At 34.2% G+C, this 24,645-nt stretch overlaps 1 protein-coding gene across 3 annotated transcripts in view; it reads left to right on the forward strand.

Annotated features, from left to right (window-relative positions):
* LOC113393825 (latrophilin Cirl) overlaps positions 1–24,645 on the forward strand; it is a 280,266-nt gene that overhangs the window by 251,798 nt on the left and 3,823 nt on the right. For 2 of the 3 annotated variants that reach the window (XM_026630904.2, XM_026630912.2), the window contains exons 3-22: positions 12,148–12,337; positions 15,363–15,469; positions 15,615–15,823; positions 15,930–16,083; positions 16,637–16,768; positions 17,013–17,154; positions 17,390–17,550; positions 18,226–18,333; positions 18,553–18,683; positions 18,818–18,977; positions 19,332–19,499; positions 19,608–19,730; positions 20,010–20,191; positions 20,696–20,823; positions 20,970–21,195; positions 21,657–21,822; positions 21,926–22,140; positions 22,273–22,370; positions 22,763–22,931; positions 23,277–23,456. In XM_026630904.2, coding sequence (XP_026486689.2) covers positions 12,148–12,337; positions 15,363–15,469; positions 15,615–15,823; positions 15,930–16,083; positions 16,637–16,768; positions 17,013–17,154; positions 17,390–17,550; positions 18,226–18,333; positions 18,553–18,683; positions 18,818–18,977; positions 19,332–19,499; positions 19,608–19,730; positions 20,010–20,191; positions 20,696–20,823; positions 20,970–21,195; positions 21,657–21,822; positions 21,926–22,140; positions 22,273–22,370; positions 22,763–22,931; positions 23,277–23,456 — 3,149 coding nt within the window. Of the gene's footprint in view, positions 1–12,147; positions 12,338–15,362; positions 15,470–15,614; positions 15,824–15,929; positions 16,084–16,636; positions 16,769–17,012; positions 17,155–17,389; positions 17,551–18,225; positions 18,334–18,552; positions 18,684–18,817; positions 18,978–19,331; positions 19,500–19,607; positions 19,731–20,009; positions 20,192–20,695; positions 20,824–20,969; positions 21,196–21,656; positions 21,823–21,925; positions 22,141–22,272; positions 22,371–22,762; positions 22,932–23,276; positions 23,457–24,041; positions 24,406–24,645 lie in introns of all 3 variants that reach the window. The other variant, XM_026630920.2, reaches the window with a different exon arrangement.

A 24,645-nucleotide genomic window follows, 5' to 3' on the forward strand; every position in this document is an offset into this window, starting at 1 on the left:
TTAATGCTTGTCATCACGGCCGCGCATGACAATTTAAACACAAATTAAGCACATAAAAATTTGTTATGCTTGCCCGGGTTCTAACCCGTAATAATCGCTTAAGATCCATGTGTTCAAACCACTGAGCCATAACAACAAATTAAACAAGTAATACAGCTATTTATAAGAGATTATTAAGATCATCCAGGATCCAATAAAATTATCCCACAAACTAAGAAACATTAAATAAATTTAACACCAAAACAAAACCGGTTTCTCCCCTAACATAACAACTAAAAGCCTAATCCAATTAGATCGTGCTACATGTTTCATTTTGTATATTAAAACTGTAGTGTAATTTTACACCAGACAGCACAATCCTTGGTTAGACCGCATAATTCCGGCTATACGATGGGTGTTCTGTTACAACCGCACGATACCTTATACAGCTGCGAAGATATTCAACGAAATTATATTGAAAATGACAGAACAGGTTAATTTTGATTAAAGGTATTTTAATAATGTAGGCTTATACTATGGATATTTCTATATTTAATCGACACGTTCAGTTGTTTTCACGTAAATGACGAATAAAGGAAACAAGACCTGTATATATGGAAGAAGAAAAAGTTCAAGACTATCTGGTCGATAAATGGTACAATACTTTCAATTAATTCATGGATACCTTTGCATGAACTTGAATTTAGTTTTTCTATCTGGTGTTTTTTTTTTCATGTTTCATGTAAATATATATTACTATTTGCATGAATAATTCAATATTTGATATTTTTGTATATTTATATTTTAATATCATAAGCCTTTAAGGCAGGACGTTAGCTATATGAAAATCAAATGATATTTAATAATACCTTATTGGAAACTTCTGTCCACAATAAAAAAGAAGAAATTATAAAATGTTATTTTCTTTGCATATTCAAAACGACATCAGTGTTATTCTGAACGATTTCACTTCGTATCTCACTTGTAAAACCGACTTACAATGATACGCTATTTTGATCCTTGTATCCTTTAAATGTTATAATTATTCTAGTCGATATCGTGTAACACTGTCCTATTTTTTCCTTTTTAATATCTAGTTATTTTTTCTACCCTACATTAACTATTATTCTAGTACTCGCGTATTTCATCTCCCTCTCTAAAGTAGAACGAATACACTAAATGAAAAACCACTCAAGCGCTACACGTACGGACGTACAACACCGGATGTATTTATAGCTTTAGTTGGAACCCCACAGAACCTTAACACTTAAAAATAATCCAGCCTCCAGTGTAGGGTGTGAAGTATCTCGAGTTACTCGAATGGGAGATAAAAAAAATTGAATTATATGTCTTATGTTTGTATATATTTTGCGAGCTATGCACTTTAGGTAAATATAAAAATAATATAATATATATAATAATAAATAAATGGGAAATTTGAAAATTTAAACATTTTCAAGTAACATAGTGGTACAAAGTATATCTATTTTAAAAGCTTTTATTTAACTTGCAATGTATGTATATATGTATGTATGTGCGGGTAGAATCTTGCTACTCAATTTTGAAGCAGATATCTTTAACCGATTTGGCTGGAATTTTGTATACACGTTAAGTTTGGATGACAATACACGATAAGCTGCTTGACGTCATTATAAATTAAATATGGTGGAACATTCGAGATGGCAGAATAGTAATTTTTTATGCACTCATATAATATGGGTGTCAAATGAAAAAGGTTGTCAAGAATAAATTGAAAAATATGGATAGTCTAGTAGATTGTATTCGAAAAACTGAAACTTAGATCTAAATCATATTATACCATCAGACATAAACAAGACAGAGGGACTATCTAAGGAGCTAGAAATATTAGTTGGGGCCAAGGTGATGTTGCGTTACAATGTAGGTGTATCTAAAGGTCTGGTGAATGGTGCCATTGGGCATATTACTGAAATTATACGGCCCTGCTTCCGAAGAACACAAACGTATGACACTGATATACCAACCGTCCGTATACATTTCGGTAAAGACGGTGTTCACCTCATTCAGCCCAAGTCTGTGCATTTCCAGCAAAATATAGTCACGGAACCGTGGAACGAAGAATGCTGCCACTTATATTATGCTGGGCTTGCACAGTACACAAAATGCAGAGTAGTACTGTCGATCACGCCGTTGTTTATTTAGGCAAGAAGCTCTTTGCTTCTGGTCAAGCATACGTGGCCTTAAGTTGGGTAAAATCATCAGAAGGTCTTGTTATTGAAGATTTAGACTGTTCGCAATTAACCGGCAAACGACCTTGCAACAATGAGGCGTTGAATGAGATGAATAGACTCAGAAACCTAGACAGTCATAACTAAAAAGTAAAAAAATAATTCAAAGTAAAAATACTTTTTTAAAAAAGCTTTTATTTAAATATGTCGCGTAATAACCTTGCGTAAATTAACTAGTACCATATAATTTAGTAATATAATTTAGTAATTTTATCTGCTAAGTTGCATTTTTTTTTTCAATTTCAGTTTAATTAAATACTTCTATGTATGTACTTACAAAAACCTTGCGACAAGCTTTTATGATTAAAGAAATTGTGTATAATGAGGATATAAATTGATAGTTAAAATTTTAAAGGAAAATTTTATTTATGTGCAAATTTATTTAGTAAAATTAACTCTTTTTTTATGCAAATTTACATGAAACACATTATTTTTAATTTCAAACAATATTAATATCAAATTGTTATTATAAATAAAGAAATTAATTTATCTTTACGCCTTTACCAAAACATTTATAAAAAAAATGGTACACGAAGTAACCCAACTTTATCAGCAGTATAATATATTCTCGAAAGTTCAACGTCTCTATCGCAAAGTACGTAAACTTTCCAATACACTTCAGATCCCACTAAATAGTGAACGCCCTTACATCCTAAATTGTATAACCGGACACGAGTAGGCCCCAGGCTCCCTCGATTCAGGAAAAAATCTTATTTGACAGGCCCTTGCAATTCTCACCTCCCCCCACCCCTCCTTGAATAACGTGCACCGAGTAAAGTATTTGTAGCGATAGATTATTATGGAATAAGACTTTACGATGTGTACTAATCATTTTGTAAATCGAGATAAATATTTTATAACCTAACAATAATGTATAGGAAAATTAAAGTTTAATCCTATTGGCTGCGATACATTTAAAACTACCAATTATTTCTATAAAATAAACTACATAAAATAAAATATAAATTATATTGAAATGAAAAACAAGCGCTTACATAAGCTGAAAAATTTGTTTTGATAATAGTTTTTAATCCATAGACTTTTAACCCTTGTATTCCCTTATATATCTACACATTTGCATATAAGGGTTAAATTTTTTTCTAATATATATACATATATGCATATTAAACTAAAAATGATTTAAAATCAATCTCAGTACACGTGTTTAGATATAAAACCTTTTTGCGTCAAAACGTTTGACTTTGATTCTTGGTATCTGGATTTTTTATGTTCCTCGGTGTATTCACAGAAAGAAAAGAAAAAAAAAATCAACTGAGCGTGTTTTCCGAGTATAATACCTTTGTTTCAAAACAATGAATAATTTTTCGAAACATTAACTCGAAATAATTTTCCTTAATTTTATATAATAAAATTCGTAACGGTCATCCGAGAGTCCATCCAACAATGCAAAAAAAGAAAAATGAAAACGCTTAGGTAGGAAGCTACTTCATACGAGACGTGACCGGGGGTGCATATATCACCCGAAAACTGTTAAAAAAAACCCCTAAGGGTCCTCTTCCGTACCACGCAACCCCTCATTGTTAGGTATATACGGCGTTTCCTTATGGGATCTAGTTTTTTGATAACTTATTTCAACAAAAAACGGGCTACCATACATTGTAAAAAATCATGCTATATTTTTATATATCTGTATATTTGTGCTTGCATTACAATAAAACCAACGGATCGTTTTCGATAAAACTTTCCATGAATATAGCTTATATCCTTCGTCACCTTATATGTTATTTTTAATTAAATACATAGATAATAAATATATAATATCATTATAAAAGAAAAGGAAAATTAAATCTCTTTTATGACTAACATCTTTACACATTTAACACTTAACATCTCTTAATACCCGAATAATTTTCACATAAAAAAACACTTGAATTTTGTTTATATAATGTAAAGGCTTGTCTGGTAGATGTCTCATTAAGTACTACAAACTTAACCGACTGTTATAATCTCGTTGGACAATCAAAGGTAAGCGATGGCGTCCCTTGTTAATAGATCTACTCAATCTGAATTTGATCACACATGCGTGAAATTCTGTGATTGTTTGGTATCGAAATAGCCCGCAAACTCTAATCATTATATTTATACAGATTATAAAGTGAATGAAATTATTTTATCGAACGAGCGTATTTAAAAAATCCTCTTTGCTTTAAATTTATGTTTTGTTTAAAATTGCTAGACCAAAAATAAACTTATTAAATTAATATTGGAAATGAAAAATAATTTCAAAAGAACCATGTTCTCGCTTATAAATATAAGGAAATATTACTGTTAAATTCGAAAACGATGTCTTTCTTTATATTATAAGTTATTTGACATTTGAAATGATACAGAATCATTTGTAGCTTTAAAAAGGAGTTTTGTGTACAAATATACTCTTTGCTTTTTTTAAGTAGCGAAATTATTTCGATCTTAGAAACTTTTAATTAATTAAATCAAACTTCACTCCTCTACAAGAAGAATCAAATGTAACTTTTATAACTTACAAAATAAATTTGTAAACAAATTATCTTTTTTATTCTGGCAATACTATGTTATATAAATTAAGGCTATTTTCTATAGAACTGCTTTATTATCAAGGGATCGTGTAAACACGCAATACGCTCATTATTGCAAAGACAGCTTTAGGATGCAGTGTTTTTTAAAAATAGAACACTGGGTCGATTGTGTTTGTATTAAAAAGAAACTTATATTAATACTACAGTTGTACTAATATTGTCGGTAGGTGTGCTCCGGTTTGACAGGTCAGTGACCCTTCGTTATAGGCCCAAGTAACATGATATGATACATATATGATGATATAATGACTGTATATAGACGATGTGTGTGTTCGACGGTGATCACTTAGGTAACATCACATGGCTCATTGGAGAGTATTGTAATTTTAACTTCTGTTAGGGTATAACGATAGCATAAATTGAATCTGCAACTATAAATTACAAGACGGCCCGTATACATTGCATTAATTCAATGCAGGCTGAGGCTACATTAATTGTGAAATACAAGGAACATTTGCAATTGAATTCTATCCTTAACAGTACACACATACATACAAATGCACACACATACATGAATAATACTCTATTACGTATATACTTGTATATAGAAGTTTACTCTTGTACATCTGTGTAAAGTACCATCTTGTAACTCGTTCGATTCTATATCGACCGACTGCGGTGAAACGTCAGTCCAGCTCAACGTATCGAACCGGCCCCGGATTTACTGCCGGTTGAATCTTTTAAATTTCGAATGCGGTTCCCCTGACGTTCGGATAGTTGTACCGATTCTTCACAGATAATGTGTAACTCCTTGGAGCTTAAACTGAAATTCGGAATACATTTAAGTTTTTAAAAGTAACTAAAAATGGAATATATTTATTCTTATTTCAAAATGCAAGCGAAGATGCGAGGAATGTCTTTGTAAATGTGTTTTAAAAACGTGTTCTGTCATAGTTTTCATACTTTTAGCTGTGCGTTACGTTTTTATTGCTTGTCTTTATAGCGGGTAATATAAGTAGGAAATGTAATAACCTATTTTACGTTTTAAAACAACATTGTATGACAGCATTGTGTGAAAGTTCTAACTACAGAATATTTAAAAGTGTTGTTTTTAAAATATTTACAAAAGCAACTATTAGTTTAAAATTATCAATTCTAATAACCAGCCCTGTGCTATTTCCTTCTGCTAATTTTGCAAGCTAAGCTTATTTATCTGGTTTACCTAATTTCTGAAGCCATCCTTGAAATACTATGGACGGTTTACTCCATAGCAAGTTCAGAGACCTCAAATTTTTGGATAAGTTCCGCAGATAGTGTCTATGTTACGACAACGTATGTATGTACGCGATTCATTGGTAAATATATTTATATATGACTTAATTTAAACCTACTCGTAAATAGCAGTAAAATTAAGTCTGAGTAAATTCATAAAGGACATACATTTTTACCTCACTATTTTCTTACTCTTGGTATATCTGATTGGACGGCTAATCCAACCAAAGGACATGCTATACACTGCCAACTTCCAGAGTTCGTGTTATTACGTAGAATCAATCCCACAGAAAAACCCAGTAACTTTTTAATGGCCCGACCCGGGATGTAACTGATGATCTCAGGATCTGTTTTATAGAGCCACTAACCAACGAGGCAGTCAGAAGGTAAATAATTATACATCGCCCAATATTCCATCAACTCGGTAATATGAACACACCCCATGTCGGAAAACGTCAATAGGCCCATGAACCGTTCAAATTCAACTACACCTGAAGGAAAATTGTAAAGAAAAAATCTTTCCTTGACATCAAGTGACATGGATCCTGCGGGAAAGCCATAAATACACTATAAAAACTCTTCTCCAATTTGCCACTTTACGGAGATAGGGTTTAACGTTATAATTTATGGTGGTGACGTAGATCGATGGGGTAATACTGATAGTTTGTACGTAATAATAATCGGCTGTTATTGTCCGTTACTGTTACCGACTTCTAAAAAGGAAGAGGTTGTATATATAGTCGGGTATTACTTTTTAATTTTTCATACCGAATTCGATTATTGTTTTTGAATTGAATATATTATTATTATTGTTAGGTTTTTTGGAAGCGTATAAAGACGAAATATTATTTTATTTGTCGGAAATAAAAATATTTTTACAAGCTTTTGTTTAACTTTACCTGTTAGTATATTGTGTGTCAAATATTGTGACTAAACCAGTTCCAACCGATCTAAACCAGTTCTATGCGGGTATACATACAATACAAACGGTTACACTACATTTTATTCGTTTTATTACAGAGGTGTAGTAAACACTTGATTTTAGATTTAAATAAATATATAGGAATTTTTATTAACTATAATAATAAACTGTTAATTTTCCACTGTTGGGCTAACGGCTCCTCACCTTAAGATGCTTGCAGCTCATTCCACGATGCTGCTCTAGTGTGATTTGGTTGATTTAGGTTCACCTGTGATAATTTTTCATCCGAAAATTGTACCTACGATGTCCTTCTCTACCAAGCATGTAAAACATTAGAAACACAAATGAAGCCCAGATTGGAACAAGTGATCTTCGGTATACATTCACGTGTTCTAATAACCGGGCCTCCTCGGCTCAGATATAAATATATTTACGACAATATATTAATTTTTCTTTTTAATATCCATATTAAAATAAACAACACATATATAGAAAAATTGTATTTCCACTCGTACGAAGTCGGGTGAAGCACCTAGTAAGACATATAACTCCACACAATTAGAAAAATACAATAGTATACCATTAGTTAATCCAATTTATTTAAAAGGCTGCTAAGGTCGGTACATTGCACATATTAAATTCACAGTATCCCATTTGGTACATTTAAGCCTATTATAAAATAATACAATATAATTGAAACCATATTACAACAACATAGCATTTATATTTGAATAACGAACGAACGTAGAGACGTCCGTTTCATTCAGCGGCTGGATATCAAATGACAATACCGTGTACTCGCTAACGAGTTTCCATGATAGGGGCTTATTATCTCATTGCGGATAAATCAAGCGATTGTATACCTTATCATAAGGATATAAGGTTGATAATTCGTATTAAATAATAATTTGAGACGTGGGGTGGTTATGGCGTTTGAGGGAATTGTTTAAAAGCGAATGTAATTACAATTTTACGTGTGCAGAAGTGCTCTCGGTGGATTAATAAAACATATCTTGAATGCAGCGTTAACGATTAGTAGCGGAGTCCTGGTCCCCAAAAAAATAACCTGGATGATTGCTTAGTAATGACAATTTGTTTCCTAATTAAATTATGGCAACAGTTGCTTAGAGACGAGTTGGGCTGGTGGTTCATTCACATGGTCGAATAACGGAAAAAGTCACATGGGGCATTCACACGTGTAGGTACAGCCTGTAAATGTCCCACTGCTGAGCTAAGGCCTCATCTCCCTTTGAGGATAAGGTTAGAAGCATATTCAACCACGCTGCCTCAATGAGGGTTGGTAGATTCACATGTGGCAGAATTTCGTTGAAATTAGACACATGCATGTTTCCACATGCGATGTTTTCCTTCACCTGCCTGCCTGGGCTTGAACCCGCAATCATCGGTAAAGGTTTACGCGTTCTAACCACTGGGCCATCTCAGTTCCGTGGCATTCGCTTAAGTAAAATTATATAACGCTTAAAGGCTATACATATGTCGGTTTTCAACGTTTTACGAGAGTGTGTAGGTATATAATTTTATTTCTTTTAAATGCTGTGTCCAATACAATTATATTTTTTTAACGGTCTAGGCACAATCATTTCACACCCAAGGTTCTATAAAGGTCCTTAAAGTTTAATTTAACACGAATTACACTTTTAAAACGGATAAATGCTATCTCTGATGACGTCATGTTTGAAGATTTCATAATTGTCCACATTTTTTGTCGTAATAAATTAATGGATGTCATTGAAATCAGTCAATCCTTTACTCTGTGTATGTATTACAAATTATTGATAGGAAAGTAACTAAACTATTCAGGTTTTTCTTTGTCTTGAATGGTTCATTGTTTTAACTTTAATAAAGAAACAACCAGGAGCCGCTCGTTTATTTCCAAAGTGAGCTATTTATCCAAAATTTGTCGTTAGACCGTAAATTGTTAAACTTTAACTCGAAAAATTCCAAAGTATTTTCCATAAACGTTGAAAATAATTATCCCTTCCCGTGAATCTCGTAAATTGTTTTCGACCCTCCATACCAGGTAACACCGAAAGTACTGGACATTTGCTATAAATCATATTTATTACACACCCCTCGCTTAAGGGGGTGACTCGAGATTTTGCCCACGATACCGGTTGTTATATTCGAAAGGTTTAAAATAGTTTCGCGTATAGATTTTATCTTTAATATCGATACAAACTGCAGTTTCGCGTGCACCACTCACTTGTTAGTGTTGAGCTCGTACGAATGTCGATAATTTTCGAAAATAATAATTTATTAAACACAATAATAATTTAAATTCAATTAATGTAACCTTACTTAACTTACGTCCTTACGTTCTATTCGTCTACTTGAAACAATTAGGTCGCCCTTCGTCGAATCAGGCTCTTTACCAATTAATTAGTATTACTAAAGGTTGTAAATATACCAATGGATATGTTTTGTTGATAATTTCCCAGCACCAGCCCTAATCCCAATGTTTAGAAGTAGGCAGTGTTTACAATTTCGTACCTCAGAAAGCACGCAAAATTGTTGCTACTGTACCTAACCAAACCTGGTTGAAATGCCGTACCAACGACTTATGAGAGTGTATGATTAGATTGTTCACCTGTGTTACCACACATATTTCAGAACTGTAATATTTAATTGGCAGTAAGCTATTATCATAATATCTATTTAAAACATAAGTACACGATAATTTTAAACGATAATCTATTTGAATATAAATGTTAAAATAACCATATTGCCCTTTCAAATTATACACCTAAACCGTCAGTAGAAATAGATAGTTAGATAAGTAGCAGTAGTTAAGCCTCTTGTAATTCCCAATGGCAAAATAGAAGATATACAATACGGTACGACTACAGGGTCGAAGTCGAACCAGTTACATTTACATTTCTCTATCTATATCGTTGAGTTCGTCTTTAAAACTATATCGAACATATTTTTTCGATGTTGTGTCACTCCCTTAAATAAATACTTCATAATTGATTGGACTATCGCCTTATTAGATTACTCGTGTGTCAACTTTAACGCCTGACAAATTTCTCCCAAGATATCCCCTTTCTATATCCATTTATCAAGTTAAGCAGTTTCCTCGTAATTCTTAGACCAATTTGGAGACAAACACGTGATAAATATTAATTGTGTAATATAGGATAATTTTAACTCAAATAATTAACAATATATATTGTAATTAAAAACAAAACATTTGATTATAGGCGATATTAAATTGTCGTAGAAATTAAATACAAGCATGCTATTAGTGTTTTAAATAGTCGTTATGTTAATAATTAATTCTGTCGTTTATACTATCATTATAATTCTCTTCGTATACAACGAACACGCTAATTATCTTAACAAAAAAATACATGAAATGATTTATACAATTCTATTTTCAAAAAATCTACGTCAACAATACGTTTCGTATTTAAAACCAATTATGTAATATTCATCAAGTATTGTCCTTCGAACGATAAAATCGATATTCGATAATTACCATCACTATTCGTACTTAAATTTACTATATTCGATGTAAAAATAGTTTCATTGGGGAACTTTGATTATAACCGTGTTGTACTAATGTTTTATACTCAACGTAATTTATTATTCAGTCTTATCGGTATTTTATCGCAACATTAATTTACTTATGAACTTCAGATTAATAACTCAATTTTTTTCGTCGCTTTACGTCGTATATAAAAGGAAATTATTCCTTGAACAGCTTAACGGTTACACTTTAAGTTTATCGACACTTTTCTAATTTAGATCAGAAGCAACCCTATTATAAGATTCACTGCAGTATATTATGTATTGTTAGGGGCCTCATTTCGCTGTATGACGTAGCGAAAATGGCTTAAACGATCTGTCGGTGCTGTCATTAATTTACCCAGATTTATTATATCCTATCCAGAATATGCACACCTAACCCGCTATGAAGTTAAAACGATAAATCTTCTTAGGAACTCATCCATTGCATCTTAAATTTCGCGTTTAAAAACTAATCCGGGAAAATTGACGTCGATGTAGAGCGTTCTAGTTTGGAAAATATTGTTTCACGCCCTTGTTTGTTCTCAAGCTGATGAATCGTCCAGAAATTGATTATGAAACGTTGAGTCGACAGTTTTTTTTTTACGTTTTGTCTTTCATTGGGTGTTTGCTTTTGAATTGGTAAATGGTTTCTGGACGTAACGATCCGATGAACAATGTCGGATCCGTTTAATTGGATTTATTTTTGGTGCGATGTTTTCAATGCGTTGTTTTTCTGGAGCGAACGCTGCCAGGAATGAATAGCTATGCCGCGCCAGCTTGTTTTCGGGAAACGTAGTTAGGCACTAGGTTATTTGTGCTGTTGAATTCGCTGACCGCAAAAAGTATTTTTTTCACTGGTTTCAACAAGATAAATTGATTGAAGATATGCCTTCAAATATTGTATGGAAACATCTTTTCATGATTGTAACCTTTCAAGGAATTGAATGCTGCGCAAAAAGTTTGCGTGACTTTCAACATTTAATACCTTCTCTCATTTACTATTTGAATTGTATGTTGTTCTTTAATGTAATATATTTAACTTTTATCATTTTAAGTTTAAATTTATTTAATTTAATAATCAAACAATTTAATTTATGTTAATTAATTCTTTTTTTAATTTATTCATTTAATTTCAAGACCATAGTATATTTGACTTTGCATCATTGAAATTTATTGATACACATATCTGTTATATATACATACATATATACATACCTTAATTATTATTTAAGAATTAAATTCTCATATCATTCTGTGGCAGATAATTGTACCAAGCAAATTGTATCTACCGCCACTTTAATATTAACTTAATTAACAATACATCTGTTAGACCTATTTGGCAACATAGTATAACTTTTCATTTTAAATCTACTAGATCAACCTGCTTAATATTATAAGAATGGGAATCAAGATGTGTACCATGTGCTTTAAAATAGGTTCAATGATAAATATTGAAAGTTATTTACGAAAATATTATAAACTATTGTTTTGCACGTAGCCCTGCTACAAGTCTAAATGGTTTGATGAACACAGTAATATATTTGTCAATATTAGAAACAGTCTTGATCTATGTAATGTCACGAACTTTAGCATCAGTAAGTACTGTACTGTGTCTTCAATTGTAAAACTAAAAAGTTTAACATATTTATATTACTTTCAGAACCGAGATACGAAACAGCGTACGCGTGTGAAGGGAAGACTCTGAAAATTGGTTGTAGCGAGGGCTCAGTCATCCACCTGATCAGAGCGAACTACGGCAGGTTTTCGATCACCATCTGCAATGACCACGGCAATACTGACTGGAGTGTAAACTGCATGAGCACGAGGAGTTTACGGGTTTTACACAGCAGGTAAGAATTTTTGTTATTTAACTTAAAGTAGATATATTTGACGAAATAAATTGAATTACCGACGTGGTCTCACCGACCGTAAAACTAATAATATTAATTTTAGGTAGATAACCAGTCTCATTCACCGAGGTCATGTAATTCTAAACTTCTCGTTTTGTACGATGTCAATAATACAATGTGAGACGAATAATCACTTAACTAGTAAATAAACAAATATAAATATAAAAACTAGATGGTATTTTCAAGAAAGCAATGTTAAAATCGAATAGTAAAGCAACAAGACAAGAATCCAATCTCAAAATAATAGATAGATATCATCTATTGTGATCTAATATAAATCTCACGTAGTTAATCAAAAACCCGATAGTTCTGTCTCGCTCATTGTTCTTTTACTGCCTTTGTACCATAGACAAAAGCGGATTGTTTAATGTTAATTAATTATTACCGTTTTATATAACCAATGCATATCGATATGGCTTTTTGTTTGTTGTATACATAACATTGTTTATAGTAAAGCTAGGATACCACCAAAACAAAACTTGTTGCGTTCATTGTAATTCGAAATGTATTAATTAATTTGAATTGAATAACTGCATTGATTAAATATAGTATTATGTATTTGTTTGGTTATCAGTGCAATATCCAATTCCAAATTTTTTATATAACAAACTTTTTTTTTTATATAATTTAAGGTATTATAATATAAGGTTTTACAACTTGAATTTGGGAAATAATCTTATGTCTATCGTCGTAAGATAGTTTTTAAAGATTTAGTTTTTTAATCCGGTATATAAATACCACTTATATTACGGGATATTTTCGGCAAAGGTTCGTTTGTATTATTCCAGCGATCAATATTCATATTTATGGACATGCTATTTCATTTTGTTTTACCATAAGGACTTTTAAAAAGTTTTAATTTAAAAAACAAAAATAACATTATCCATATTGCCAAATATAAAACGTAGTTTTTATAATTAAATTATTGCTTATTTAAATCAGTGTGAACGAAACCTTACTCAAATTGCAATTTTAGCTAAAATAATGCTTGTAACTATATCGGGATTAAATGTCTATATTGCGGTTTAATTTGTTACGTTGGTATTATTGCGGTAATGGAATTGTTGGTTACATTGTGTAGACGTGGCTATATTCTGACCACAGACAAATAATAAGATTCACCAAACGATTGGTCGTGTTTAGTGATTAGCCAGTATCTAATTCTAAATATTAATACTTAAAATGAGTAATTATTAGTATTCTGCTTTTCATACAATCTCTCCATACAGAGTGCACCTAAAGTTTGTCCTAATACTGTTACTGTGATACTGGAACGTCTAGAGCAAAAGTTATCAGGAGAAGTATATATTTTCTAAACCTAACGGTACAGTTCGTAGAGTCTTTACTTTTAAGTAAAGACTGGCTCAATTGGGATGAAAGAACTGCTTATGCAATCTATCTATTTATCTATCTATCTATCTATCTATCTATCTATCTATCTATCTATCTATCTATCTATCTATCTATCTATCTTTCTATCTTTGAAATGAAATTGATTTATAAATACGATAAATAAATAATTCAATCAAATATAGATGATAAAAATGATTGTTGTTAAATAACCAATTAATCTAAAGTCATGCGATTGGTGGATCGGGACCTGGTTGCTGGTTTAAGTCCAGGCAGTATGAGCTTGGTTTCACACCTAGGTAGTTAATTTTCTTATAACCCATTTCGTTCACGATTAATAAGAAAAACATTAACATGTCGTATGTGGAGAAAACTAACAGACAGTTTAGTTTTGACGCAGAATTTTGAAGCGGAAGGATTATTCTTTGATTTTCTATACGCATTAAAATAAATAATAGGCGCTTAAAATAAAAATGACCATAACAAAATATACAGGTCAACTCAAGTAACCGATTTTTAAATAGTTGATAAAGAACAAATCGTATAACACGGAGTCAATGATTATCCCAGCGTCGGTGACGCCGAAAATTAAATATTCTCCCAACTTTATCACGTTACCAGACAGATTGCCAATAAAATACCCCTCACTCGTGTAAACGACGCCTAAATTGATTGTTGATAAATGACGCGCCCTGTAATTATGCTGTTGATAGTTTATTTCCAAATTACAAAATCATTTGCGCGTAAAAATAAATCAGTAGGTATTGAACATCGTTACTTTTAATAATATGGTTTTTGGACTAGATTCAGTTATATTAGAATTACATTTGAACTGTTCATTTAAACTGATTGATGAAAGTACAATTCAATTAAAGTTTCGAGATTTTGTAGAAAACAGATTGAGATTCATACCTTTTTCAGGATATTAAGTTTTATCACATTTACAATTATTTCTCGTGGTCGATCTTAAATTTTTTTTTTTTTTATGGCATTGATTGGCGGACGAGCATATGGGCCACCTGATGGTAAGTGGTCACCACGGCCCATAGACAAAGGCGCTGTAAGAAATATTAACCATTCCTTACATCACCTAAGCGCCACCAACCTTAGGAACTAAGATGTTATATCCCTTGTGCCTGTGATTACACTGGCTCACTCACCCTTCTAACCGGAACACAACAATACAGAGTACTGTTATTTGGCGGTATGACAGAAGGGGTGGTTGATCTGAGAGGCTGTCCTCGCCATCAGACATTATACATTACAGTCGTAAGACAGTTTCTAGACAAGTTGTCTGTTCGGCGGTTAGCACTGAAGTGTAGTGTCACCGACTCGCGTCGACCCATCTAGAGACTCCGTCGAAGCATTATCTAACACTGACAACGCTTGCGGTTCGTTATCAAATCAATTCCCGTATTGTTGACATCTCCGATAAATATAATATTTCGGGTAATAATTTTTGTTCCATTAATTTCCGATGCCGAAACCAGTCGAATTAATCTGCTTAACATTTCCCTAGCAAGAGATATAGGATCTTCTAACCCGACCAAAATTCAACTACATTTATCTTTTGAATTTGTCTAATGGGCTTAATCTCTAATGTTCTTGGTTTCAGATGTAGCATGCACCAAAACTGCAGTATATTAGCCAGTACAAACATGTTCGGTGACCCTTGTCCGAACACGCTTAAATATTTAGAAGCCCACTACCAGTGTGTACCAGGTAAGATGCAGGTTATTTATAATGTAACGAAAGGACTTAACTTGACAGGAACTTAGTTACAATGAATTTGTTTATGATATTTTAACCACCAAGAATCTTATCATCAAATTAACGTCGACTAATTCAGAGAACATGTATTTTCTAGCATCAACAACTAGTACAACGACAAGGCCATCACCGCCATGGCTGATTACCTCCCAGCCAACCGTCTGGAGGTCCACCGCACCTCCGATACCTAAAAGCCCTGTGCTCACGCAACAAGAGAAGAAGAAGCCCACGGTTATTACGCCACCGACATTTAGACCTCATATTACCCTCCCACCAGAAGTCCAGTTAGGAAATATTGGCACAAAGGTACAGTATAATCAACTTTATACATATTTTGATCATTATTTTCTTTTAATTTTGCTATGTCATTAATTGTTACAATTTGATTTACAAAGTTTTCATCCCTTTATAGAAAACAACAACAAGACAACCAGACTCATCATCCGAAAGGGAACCGCCGCTAAGTACTTTAGACAAAATACCAGAGATAAAAGAAGAAACGCCAAAGGTCGCTGAACCAGAAAGTCCTAAAATGGATAAACCCAAGGATAAGGACGATGAAACTTGTAAGAATTAAACAGCATCCACAATAATCTCTTATAGTAACATTAGTGTCATGACGTCGTCTTGACCGGTTTCGAATACAGCGAGCAATCTTAAGACCAGCCGACTACGCAGTACTTATTATAGTGCACAAGTGTGTGCAAAAACACAGATGCCTTCTCTATTCCTTCACTCTCATAATCCGGTGTGATGGTTAATCAGAGAAGACCGGAAAGATTTCAGGCGCAAGGCGAACGGCTTCACGTACTTTACTAAGCATGGAAGTGTACACACCTCCAACTATCAGACTCCAAGCTGTAACTGATTTGAATTTGAATTTTTCGACACAAAACTCGATAACTTTTTTCGCTCTAATCTAGTGTTTAAAACCCGGAAATATCGAGATCTGTGGCCTTGTATTTAGCCACTAACCCAACGAGGCAATCGATAAAATGTATCTTATTAAAAGAAGACTGAATGTAAACTAAAGCACAAAAAACAAACGCATAGTCCGATTAAGCAGTTTATATATTTGAGTATTGGATACTATTAAGACTAAAGTTATAATATTTGCAGCAGCGGTCACTGATGAAACTCTACACTGGCCACCTAAAGATGAAGATTCAGATCCAACATCGCCTATCCATATGCTTCCTAAAGAAAACCGGCCCGATCCTGATATTGTCGATGATTTTGATAAAACATTCTGTAAGTGTAATTATTAATTTTCAGATAATTTTATGGATTGCAATAACATCATAGCATCATTGAACTGATGTTATTATAGTTCGGGGCAAGATCACATTAAGTCAATATCAAATTTAAATATTGAGTTATCGACAAATGTAATATTCATTTTAATTATGTAAACGTTTCGGAGGGTAAAAATATTACTATTAAATTTACTGAAAAATGAGGCTTACTGCTGAAATGGAATATTTCTTTTTTTTAGCAACGAGTGCAACCCCAGCGTTGGGAAGAAGAGCTTACTGTCCTCAAATCAATGCTCGTGGCCTACATTGGAACTGGACAATGGCTGGAACGTACGCTGTCCAACCTTGTCCAGGCGGTGCTACTGGTTTGGCCAGGTGGAAGTAAGTATTTATATTTAAAGACTTTAATTAAGTCTCATTAAATACTGTCCTCAAATCAATGACATGTATATATTTACATGGCAGATGTTACACGGAATAGTGAGAAAAGGTTCTAAGTGTTTTTAAAAAAAATCTGAGACGCTTTTACCCAGCAATGGGATATTTACGATGTTTTACTACTTTCCTTAATAAAATCAGATGAAATGCAGCTTTTAAACTTTTTTTTCGTTTTCAGATGTACTCTAACAAATCACCAGCACGTTGAAGAAGAACGTCCTAGGCGACGAAGCTCAGGCTTGCAGTCAGGAGAGAACTATCACGATCTCGGTTTGGACCAGCCTAATGATAGACAAATGCAACTCATTAGAAGAATAGGATCAGAAGCTTTATTGAAAGGTAATATCACTCATAAGCACATAAGTAAGAGTTGAGATGACGACCTCCGTGGTCGAGGAGTGTGTACACCGGTTTTCATGGGTACGCCACTCCGAGGTCTCGGGTTCGATTCCCGACCGAGTCGATGTAGAAAAAGTTCAATAATTTTCTATGTTGTCTTGGGTCTGGGTGTTTGTGGTACCGTCGTTACTTCTGATTTGCCATAACACAAGTGCTTTAGCTACTTACATTGGGATCAGAGTAATGTATGTGATGTTGTCCAATATTTATTTATTTATATTTATTAGGTGACTCAATGGATGGAATAAGTAAATCTTAACGAAAGATTGCCGGTTCAACCCAGTTAATCATCACTTAGTTCCAAGTGACATATTTATATTTATAGTTCCTGTAATGCTGATAATGTTGAATGAAACCATCATGAGTAAGCTGCAGATGCCATATCAAATTTTACCATATATGTCTCCATCCATACCCGCTTTGCGTCGTATGGATGGATATCGTCGTATGTCGTATGCTGCAAGCTGCGAAGGCTCTTGATGAGATAAACTATGACCCAGAAATGATACATTTATAATGACTTATTTGGTTACAAATGTAAATTTACAAATTCTTCAGCTTCATAATATATTATAAGTATTTGCACTGATATATTCTCATTTTGTTTGAAATCAGGTCGTGATGGAGATTCATCTGAGCACCTTATCGACTACCGTGGTACTGCGAGTATGTCTGATACACAAATTAATCACAACCTTGTCGTCAATGGAGACTTGATGTACTGTACGTAATATGTTTATAAATCATTTTGAATTTAATATCATTGAAGATGGTGAAAATAAAATTTCAATTTACATCAAATTAATTAACTTTTTTTAATGTTAGACTATGATTATAATATAAGAAACTTCTTGCTAGACATTTTTGGGTTATACCCATAATCTAGTTGAATTTGAAAAGGTAAAGACTTACATTGTAATATGTTTTATTTTTATATTTTAGCGGATTCAATACCTGAGTGGCATGGCGCTACACCAGATCTCAGTGAATGTAGGTCTGTTTGGTTAAACAGCCTCGAAGCGAGAGTCAGAGAAGGGGAATCCTTGCTGAGCATTAGCAATGACTTGGCACAGGTATTTTAATAATTTCATATTATTTATGTTTTTGTAAACCACCTTTTTCTTCTTCTTGGAATTCGACTTCTTCGACTAGAGGTCGAAAATATTGTTTTATTAGATAAGTAGACTTACAAATCAAATTGTTTAAGGTAACGTCTTCAAAGACCCTCTACGGTGGTGATATGATGACAACGACCAGTATTATGAAGAAATTGGCGCAACGGATGTCACAGAACGTCCAAACATTTCCCGATCCGAGGCAGAAGGAAGCCATCGTCACTGATATGCTACTTGGAGTTATTAAGACTGGTAAGTCATTAGTGTAACAAAATATACAATTTTGTTCAAGTTAAATTTGAAAAGTAATGTGGTAAAACTAAATAAATATAATTCTAGAAATACATCAACAACCGAAAAAATGTATTTACTGGTTCTTCTCAGATGAGTCTACAGCCTTATCCGGTGATATGTTTACATTTAATTTAGTATCCTATAATGACGGTTCAAAAGTGTACAAAACGAACCTGAATGCAGTGTGATGTTTTTCAATATAAGTTGTTAAACTTGTAACGATTGTACTTAGACATCTGTATTAAAACTTATTGGTGCAAAGTCATAATCAAGCGTAGCTTTTAAACTTGACATTTTTAATTTTCATTTTAGGTTCAAATCTGCTCGAGGAAAGTCAACGTGCGTCCTGGTCGGATTTGAGTGCAGATGCTCAAAACCGAGTCACAAGTGCACTTCTAACTCAATTAGAAGAACACGCCTTCCTGTTGGCTGACGCAGTCACCAAGGAAAAGACTATTTTACAAATTGTTAAAAATATATGTAAGTTATAATTCATATGATTCTAAACATAAAAAAATAATTTGATTCCAAGGATTTTTTATTTTGTATGATTGGAACTGCATTTTTGATTAAATAAAATATTTTTAGGTCTCTCCGTGCGTGTTCTTGAAGTAAAAAATGTTGAAGATGAAACATTCCCGTCGATAATTGCCCAGGAACAGTGGAAAGCTTCCGAGGATACCATTACTATACCAAAGGCTGCTTTACTAGGTATGTTTAAACGTAGTTCAGGTTGATTTCATAGACTATATCAGATGGTTGTTTTATATGAATTATAAATTATTATTATTATATAGTATTATACCTTTTGATCTGAGTTTTTATTTTCATATCAAATCGTTGGTAGTTTTTAAAAAAGGCCTAAATATATCGAATATTTTAAACAAACGTCTGAATCATTAATGACTTTTTATTTTTGCAGAATCAGATCAATAACTTTTGTTTATGATTTAATAATACTTATATAACATACTGTTTTTTAAATTTCAGAAAATCATCAAGTCGACCTTGTTCGGATAGTTTTCTTCGCATTTGATCGTTTAGAAGAAATTCTGCCACCGACATTTGGGAAGAATCCTGAATTTGCTGCGTATTCTACTGATTCTGGGACATCGACTAGTATTAACTCCGAAAAAGAAAAGAAAAACGTGACACGTGTCTTAAACTCCAAGGTAGGTACACGGAGAATCGCTTGCTTTGGGGAGGTCCAGCAGGATTACAATTGGCTGATGAAGATTTTTTTAATGGAAGCTTTAACAATTTTTATGCTCCAACGATTTCTCAATTTAAATGCTGATTGGTATTTTCACTGGCATACAATATAAAATAATTCATAAACAAAGAAAAAACAAAAACAAACAATTGTATTCCTAACCCTTATTCTGCCAAACTTATTGCCAACATTATTGTATTGGTGTACGTGACCGATACGCGCGACACTCGCTAAACGTCATACTACTTTACTAGTGTGCGTGTAAGTCTATCTAGATAAATTATCAAAAACAGGCACATTATCCACCAACCCGCAATGGGGTATCGTGATAAAATAAGCCCCAAACCTTCTCCTCAACAGACAAGAGCCTTTAGCCCAGCAGTGGGAAATTTACAGGCTGTTACTGTGCTACACATTAAACCACTTAGGATTTTGGATAATCACATGCCCTTTTCCCTCACAGGTCATATCAGCAAGTCTGGGGAATGGTAGACATATACAATTATCGCAAATGGTGCGTCTAACTATGAAACATTTGAAAACCGAAAATGTCACCAATCCGTCTTGCGTGTTCTGGGACTATACGTTACAGTGAGTTCATATTATTAACACTAAAATATATTTGATTTTTATACTATACTTTATACATATTAGAAGTTGTAATTTTATACTGGTTATACTGGTAATACTTGTGAAAAACATGAAAACTATTCGCTAAAAACATGCTATAATTTCAGCGGCTGGTCTTCCGAAGGCTGCCAAGTAGAATGGTCAAACGCAAGTCACACTGGTTGCGCGTGCTCACATCTTACTAACTTCGCCATACTCATGGACGTCCACGGCGTTTCTATTGGCGCAACTCACGAGATGGCATTACGTTTGCTGACGTTCATTGGTTGCGCGATATCAGCTGTTGCGCTATTGGCAGCTATACTCGTGTTCCAGTGTTTCAGGAATATGAAGGTAAACATTTAATTTCTTAGATGAACATATAGTCTCCATCAGGATCACATATTTAGGGGAGGGCAACTGGCTTCGGGCCTCCACAAGAGTGGGATTCACATAATTCCAATGAGTTAACAATTTTAATGTAATTAGTATAATATATGTTAGGATATAGTTAACTTATAATAATATTACTGATTATTGTTTTAAAAGTTACCGATACAAACTCTAATTTGGGACTTCAGGGCCTCCACTCCTTTGTGGCCCCCGGGGTTTTTTGACCTTTAAATCCGGCTCTGGTCTATACAGTCTAGTCAATGCCTACTTAAAACAATATTAAGACAAACATTTTCATAGCTTTTTATCAAAGGCGGGAATTAAATTTGTAGTGCTGGCGTTACTTACTGTTAAGTGTCAATTTGTCAGCAGGAATAGACAAAATTCAATTAATTAATTAATGATTTTTAATTATTTTTCAGTCGGATCGCGTGCTAATTCACAAGAACCTGTGCGTCTGCTTGCTAATCGCAGAAATAGTATTCATGGCGGGTATCGATAAAACGCAAAACCAAATACTGTGTGGGGTCGTCGCTGGACTGCTACACTACTTCTTCTTGGCCGCCTTCGCGTGGATGTTTCTAGAAGGTATATTTCTCAATAACAGGAATCATAGAGATTACCTACTCACTTTCGGTCCTTACTTAGAGAATAAATGACCAAAAAAGGAATAACCAACACCCCCCCGCAGGCTTCCAGCTGTACGCGATGCTGCAGGAGGTGTTCGAGCCGGAGCGGCCGCGCGCGCGCTGGTACTGCGGCGCCGCCTACGCCGCGCCCGCGCTCGTCGTGCTCGTGTCGGCCGCCTGCTTCCCGGCCGGCTACGGCACGCCGCAGCACTGCTGGCTCACCACCGAGCGCCTCTTCGTGCTCACCTTCGTCGTGCCCGCCGGCGTCGTGCTGGCCGTGAGTTACATATACACATCTCGCGCTCGGGACGGGGCGTCGTCTCCGAGTGATTCGTTTTCAATAATAAAAGTATAATATTCTATAATACGTACGACGGTATTCGTTTTCACGGACAATTTTTTATTTCAGTTCAATTGGGTGTTTTTGAGTATGGTGATCTACATGATGTGTCGTCACTCAACGGTATCCGTGAAGACGAAGGAAAACAACAAATTATATAAAATAAGGTGAGATATAAATATAATAATTAATTTCCTAACATTACACTGAACGTCTCAGATAAATCAACTAAGACTTGTTTTGCTTTGTAACCCTGGCCTTCAACAAAATTCATGATAATTATTGTACAAATATGTGCAATAAATAAAACAGTTAAGTTTAAATTAAACTTTTTCCACAACAAAGAATTACAATCTTCTAGTAAACATTATTAATAAATATATTTTATAAATATTTTAATAACTGAATACTAGACCGCTATCATGGCGCGCTGGTGACGTTCTCATTTCTTCCAAATCAAAATGGCCGTCTCGCTACCATAGACAAGATGTGCCAGTGCCAGTAACAAGACGCTCCATTCATAAACACGCCTTCATATGTTTTTTAATCTTGTTTTCAGAGTATGGCTTAACAGTTCAATAGTACTGGCCATTCTTCTCGGACTGACGTGGACGTTTGGACTGTTGTATTTGAACGAACAGACAGTGGGCGTGGCCTACGCGTTCACCATATTGAACTCACTGCAAGGACTCTTCATATTCATCTTCCATTGTTTGCAAAATGAAATCGTAAGTTCATTTAAAACTATCTAAAGTAATATTTTAAAGTTTTAATTCATGAAATTGAAAATGTATGGTGTTGTTTTCATTCGAGATAATAATATGTTCATATAGTTATTAAGTACTGGCTTGTTTAAATTGGCTTTTACTCAATAAATAACGCCTATATATGGGCAAGCGTTAGTAATGTAAGAAACTTCTTAGAAACTGCTTGACATAAAGGACTTATTTGTGAATTAAAATTTATCAAGTAAAATATTTCCGTTTCGTTTAATTTTAATATTAGATAAATCGTATTATTTGGTTCTGTTACAAATTAGCAATGCTAGCAATAAACGTGACCTCCCCCTACAGTTCCAGAAGGAGATGGCCCGCCTGTGCCGGCGCCACCCGTGGCTGTCGTGCTGCCTGTCGCTGGCCGCCGCGCCGCCCTCCTCCAACCACGTGGACACGCGCCAGGGCTCCGTCAAGAGCCGCCGCTACCACCAGGGGCCGCCCGACGGCGACGACGTCATCGACCCGCGTGACGTCACGGTGAGTGTCTGCACGCACTACGGGTGGAGGATATTGGTTAAGTAAATACTGGTAGACGTCTAGTCGGACCGTAATGGACGGAGGGTGTCAATTATTAGTGATCCTCTTTACGTTCTGTATCCATCCATATTATAAAGCTTAGAAGGTGATCAAAAAACATCCGAATTATGGTAAGTTGCACGATTGGTACAGTCAGGTTAAACAACCCAATAATAATATACGAATATTCTACTTGTAAGCAATTGTCGCTTCTATCATAAAGACGGTTCGCTGTTACGGTAAGTATGTCATGACAATAAGGGAATATGGTATAAAGGTGTATTCACAAGAAAAATAAGGTACAAATACACTGTAAAAATAATAGTTAATTATCTAAAATCTAATGTACTTAGCTGTTATTTGATGTCATTTAATAGACACAATTAGTACAAATTTCACACAAATAATTGGATACAGACACACATGAGCTTGTTATAATATACCATTGTATGATTAATGCGGTGAAAGATTTAACCTTCAAACGCTTTATTTATGTTATGGGATATAAAAAAAATATAAAGTTATATTATAATATTGTTGCAACAGAACTCAGCGAGCACGTCCATGTCAGCGTCGACGACAAGCAACGTCGTTATCAACAATCTCAATGTTGTCGTCAATAACAACAATCACAACAATAACAATGTGATCAACAACGCCTCTGTCGCGTCCCTTGCCGCCGCTGCCGCAGCTCACAGTTATCACTCCCATAGAAACCGTAGGAATTCTCAGGATAACCAAAACTTCGGACCTTCTACCAATTTTGGTCCCACTCTCAATGCGACTGGAACTAATTTCTCTCACAACATCCCCGAAAGAGAACCTCCAGCTCCCATGTCGCACCTACGGAACCCATTGAACGCCGGCAGCGGCAGATACCCGCAAGGATACCGACAAAATGTCCAACAAGGTTCGTACGTATTCCGTATATAGAGATAGGATTATTCAATAAATTACTTTTTTTAAAATAAACCACCAAAAACACCACCCTGGCTTTCAATTGTGACTAAAATTAAAGACAGCTCAATTTTTGTCGTTTTTGTTTAACGTTTTATATTTTGTGTTTTTTTTTTTCTGTGTCACTAACAATTTATTTATGTCCGAATCAAAGATAGAATTTCGATAAATGAATTCGCTTGACATTGATATC

Source organism: Vanessa tameamea, chromosome 26 (genome assembly GCF_037043105.1).
Source record: "Vanessa tameamea isolate UH-Manoa-2023 chromosome 26, ilVanTame1 primary haplotype, whole genome shotgun sequence".
Taxonomy (NCBI): Eukaryota; Metazoa; Arthropoda; class Insecta; order Lepidoptera; family Nymphalidae; genus Vanessa; species Vanessa tameamea.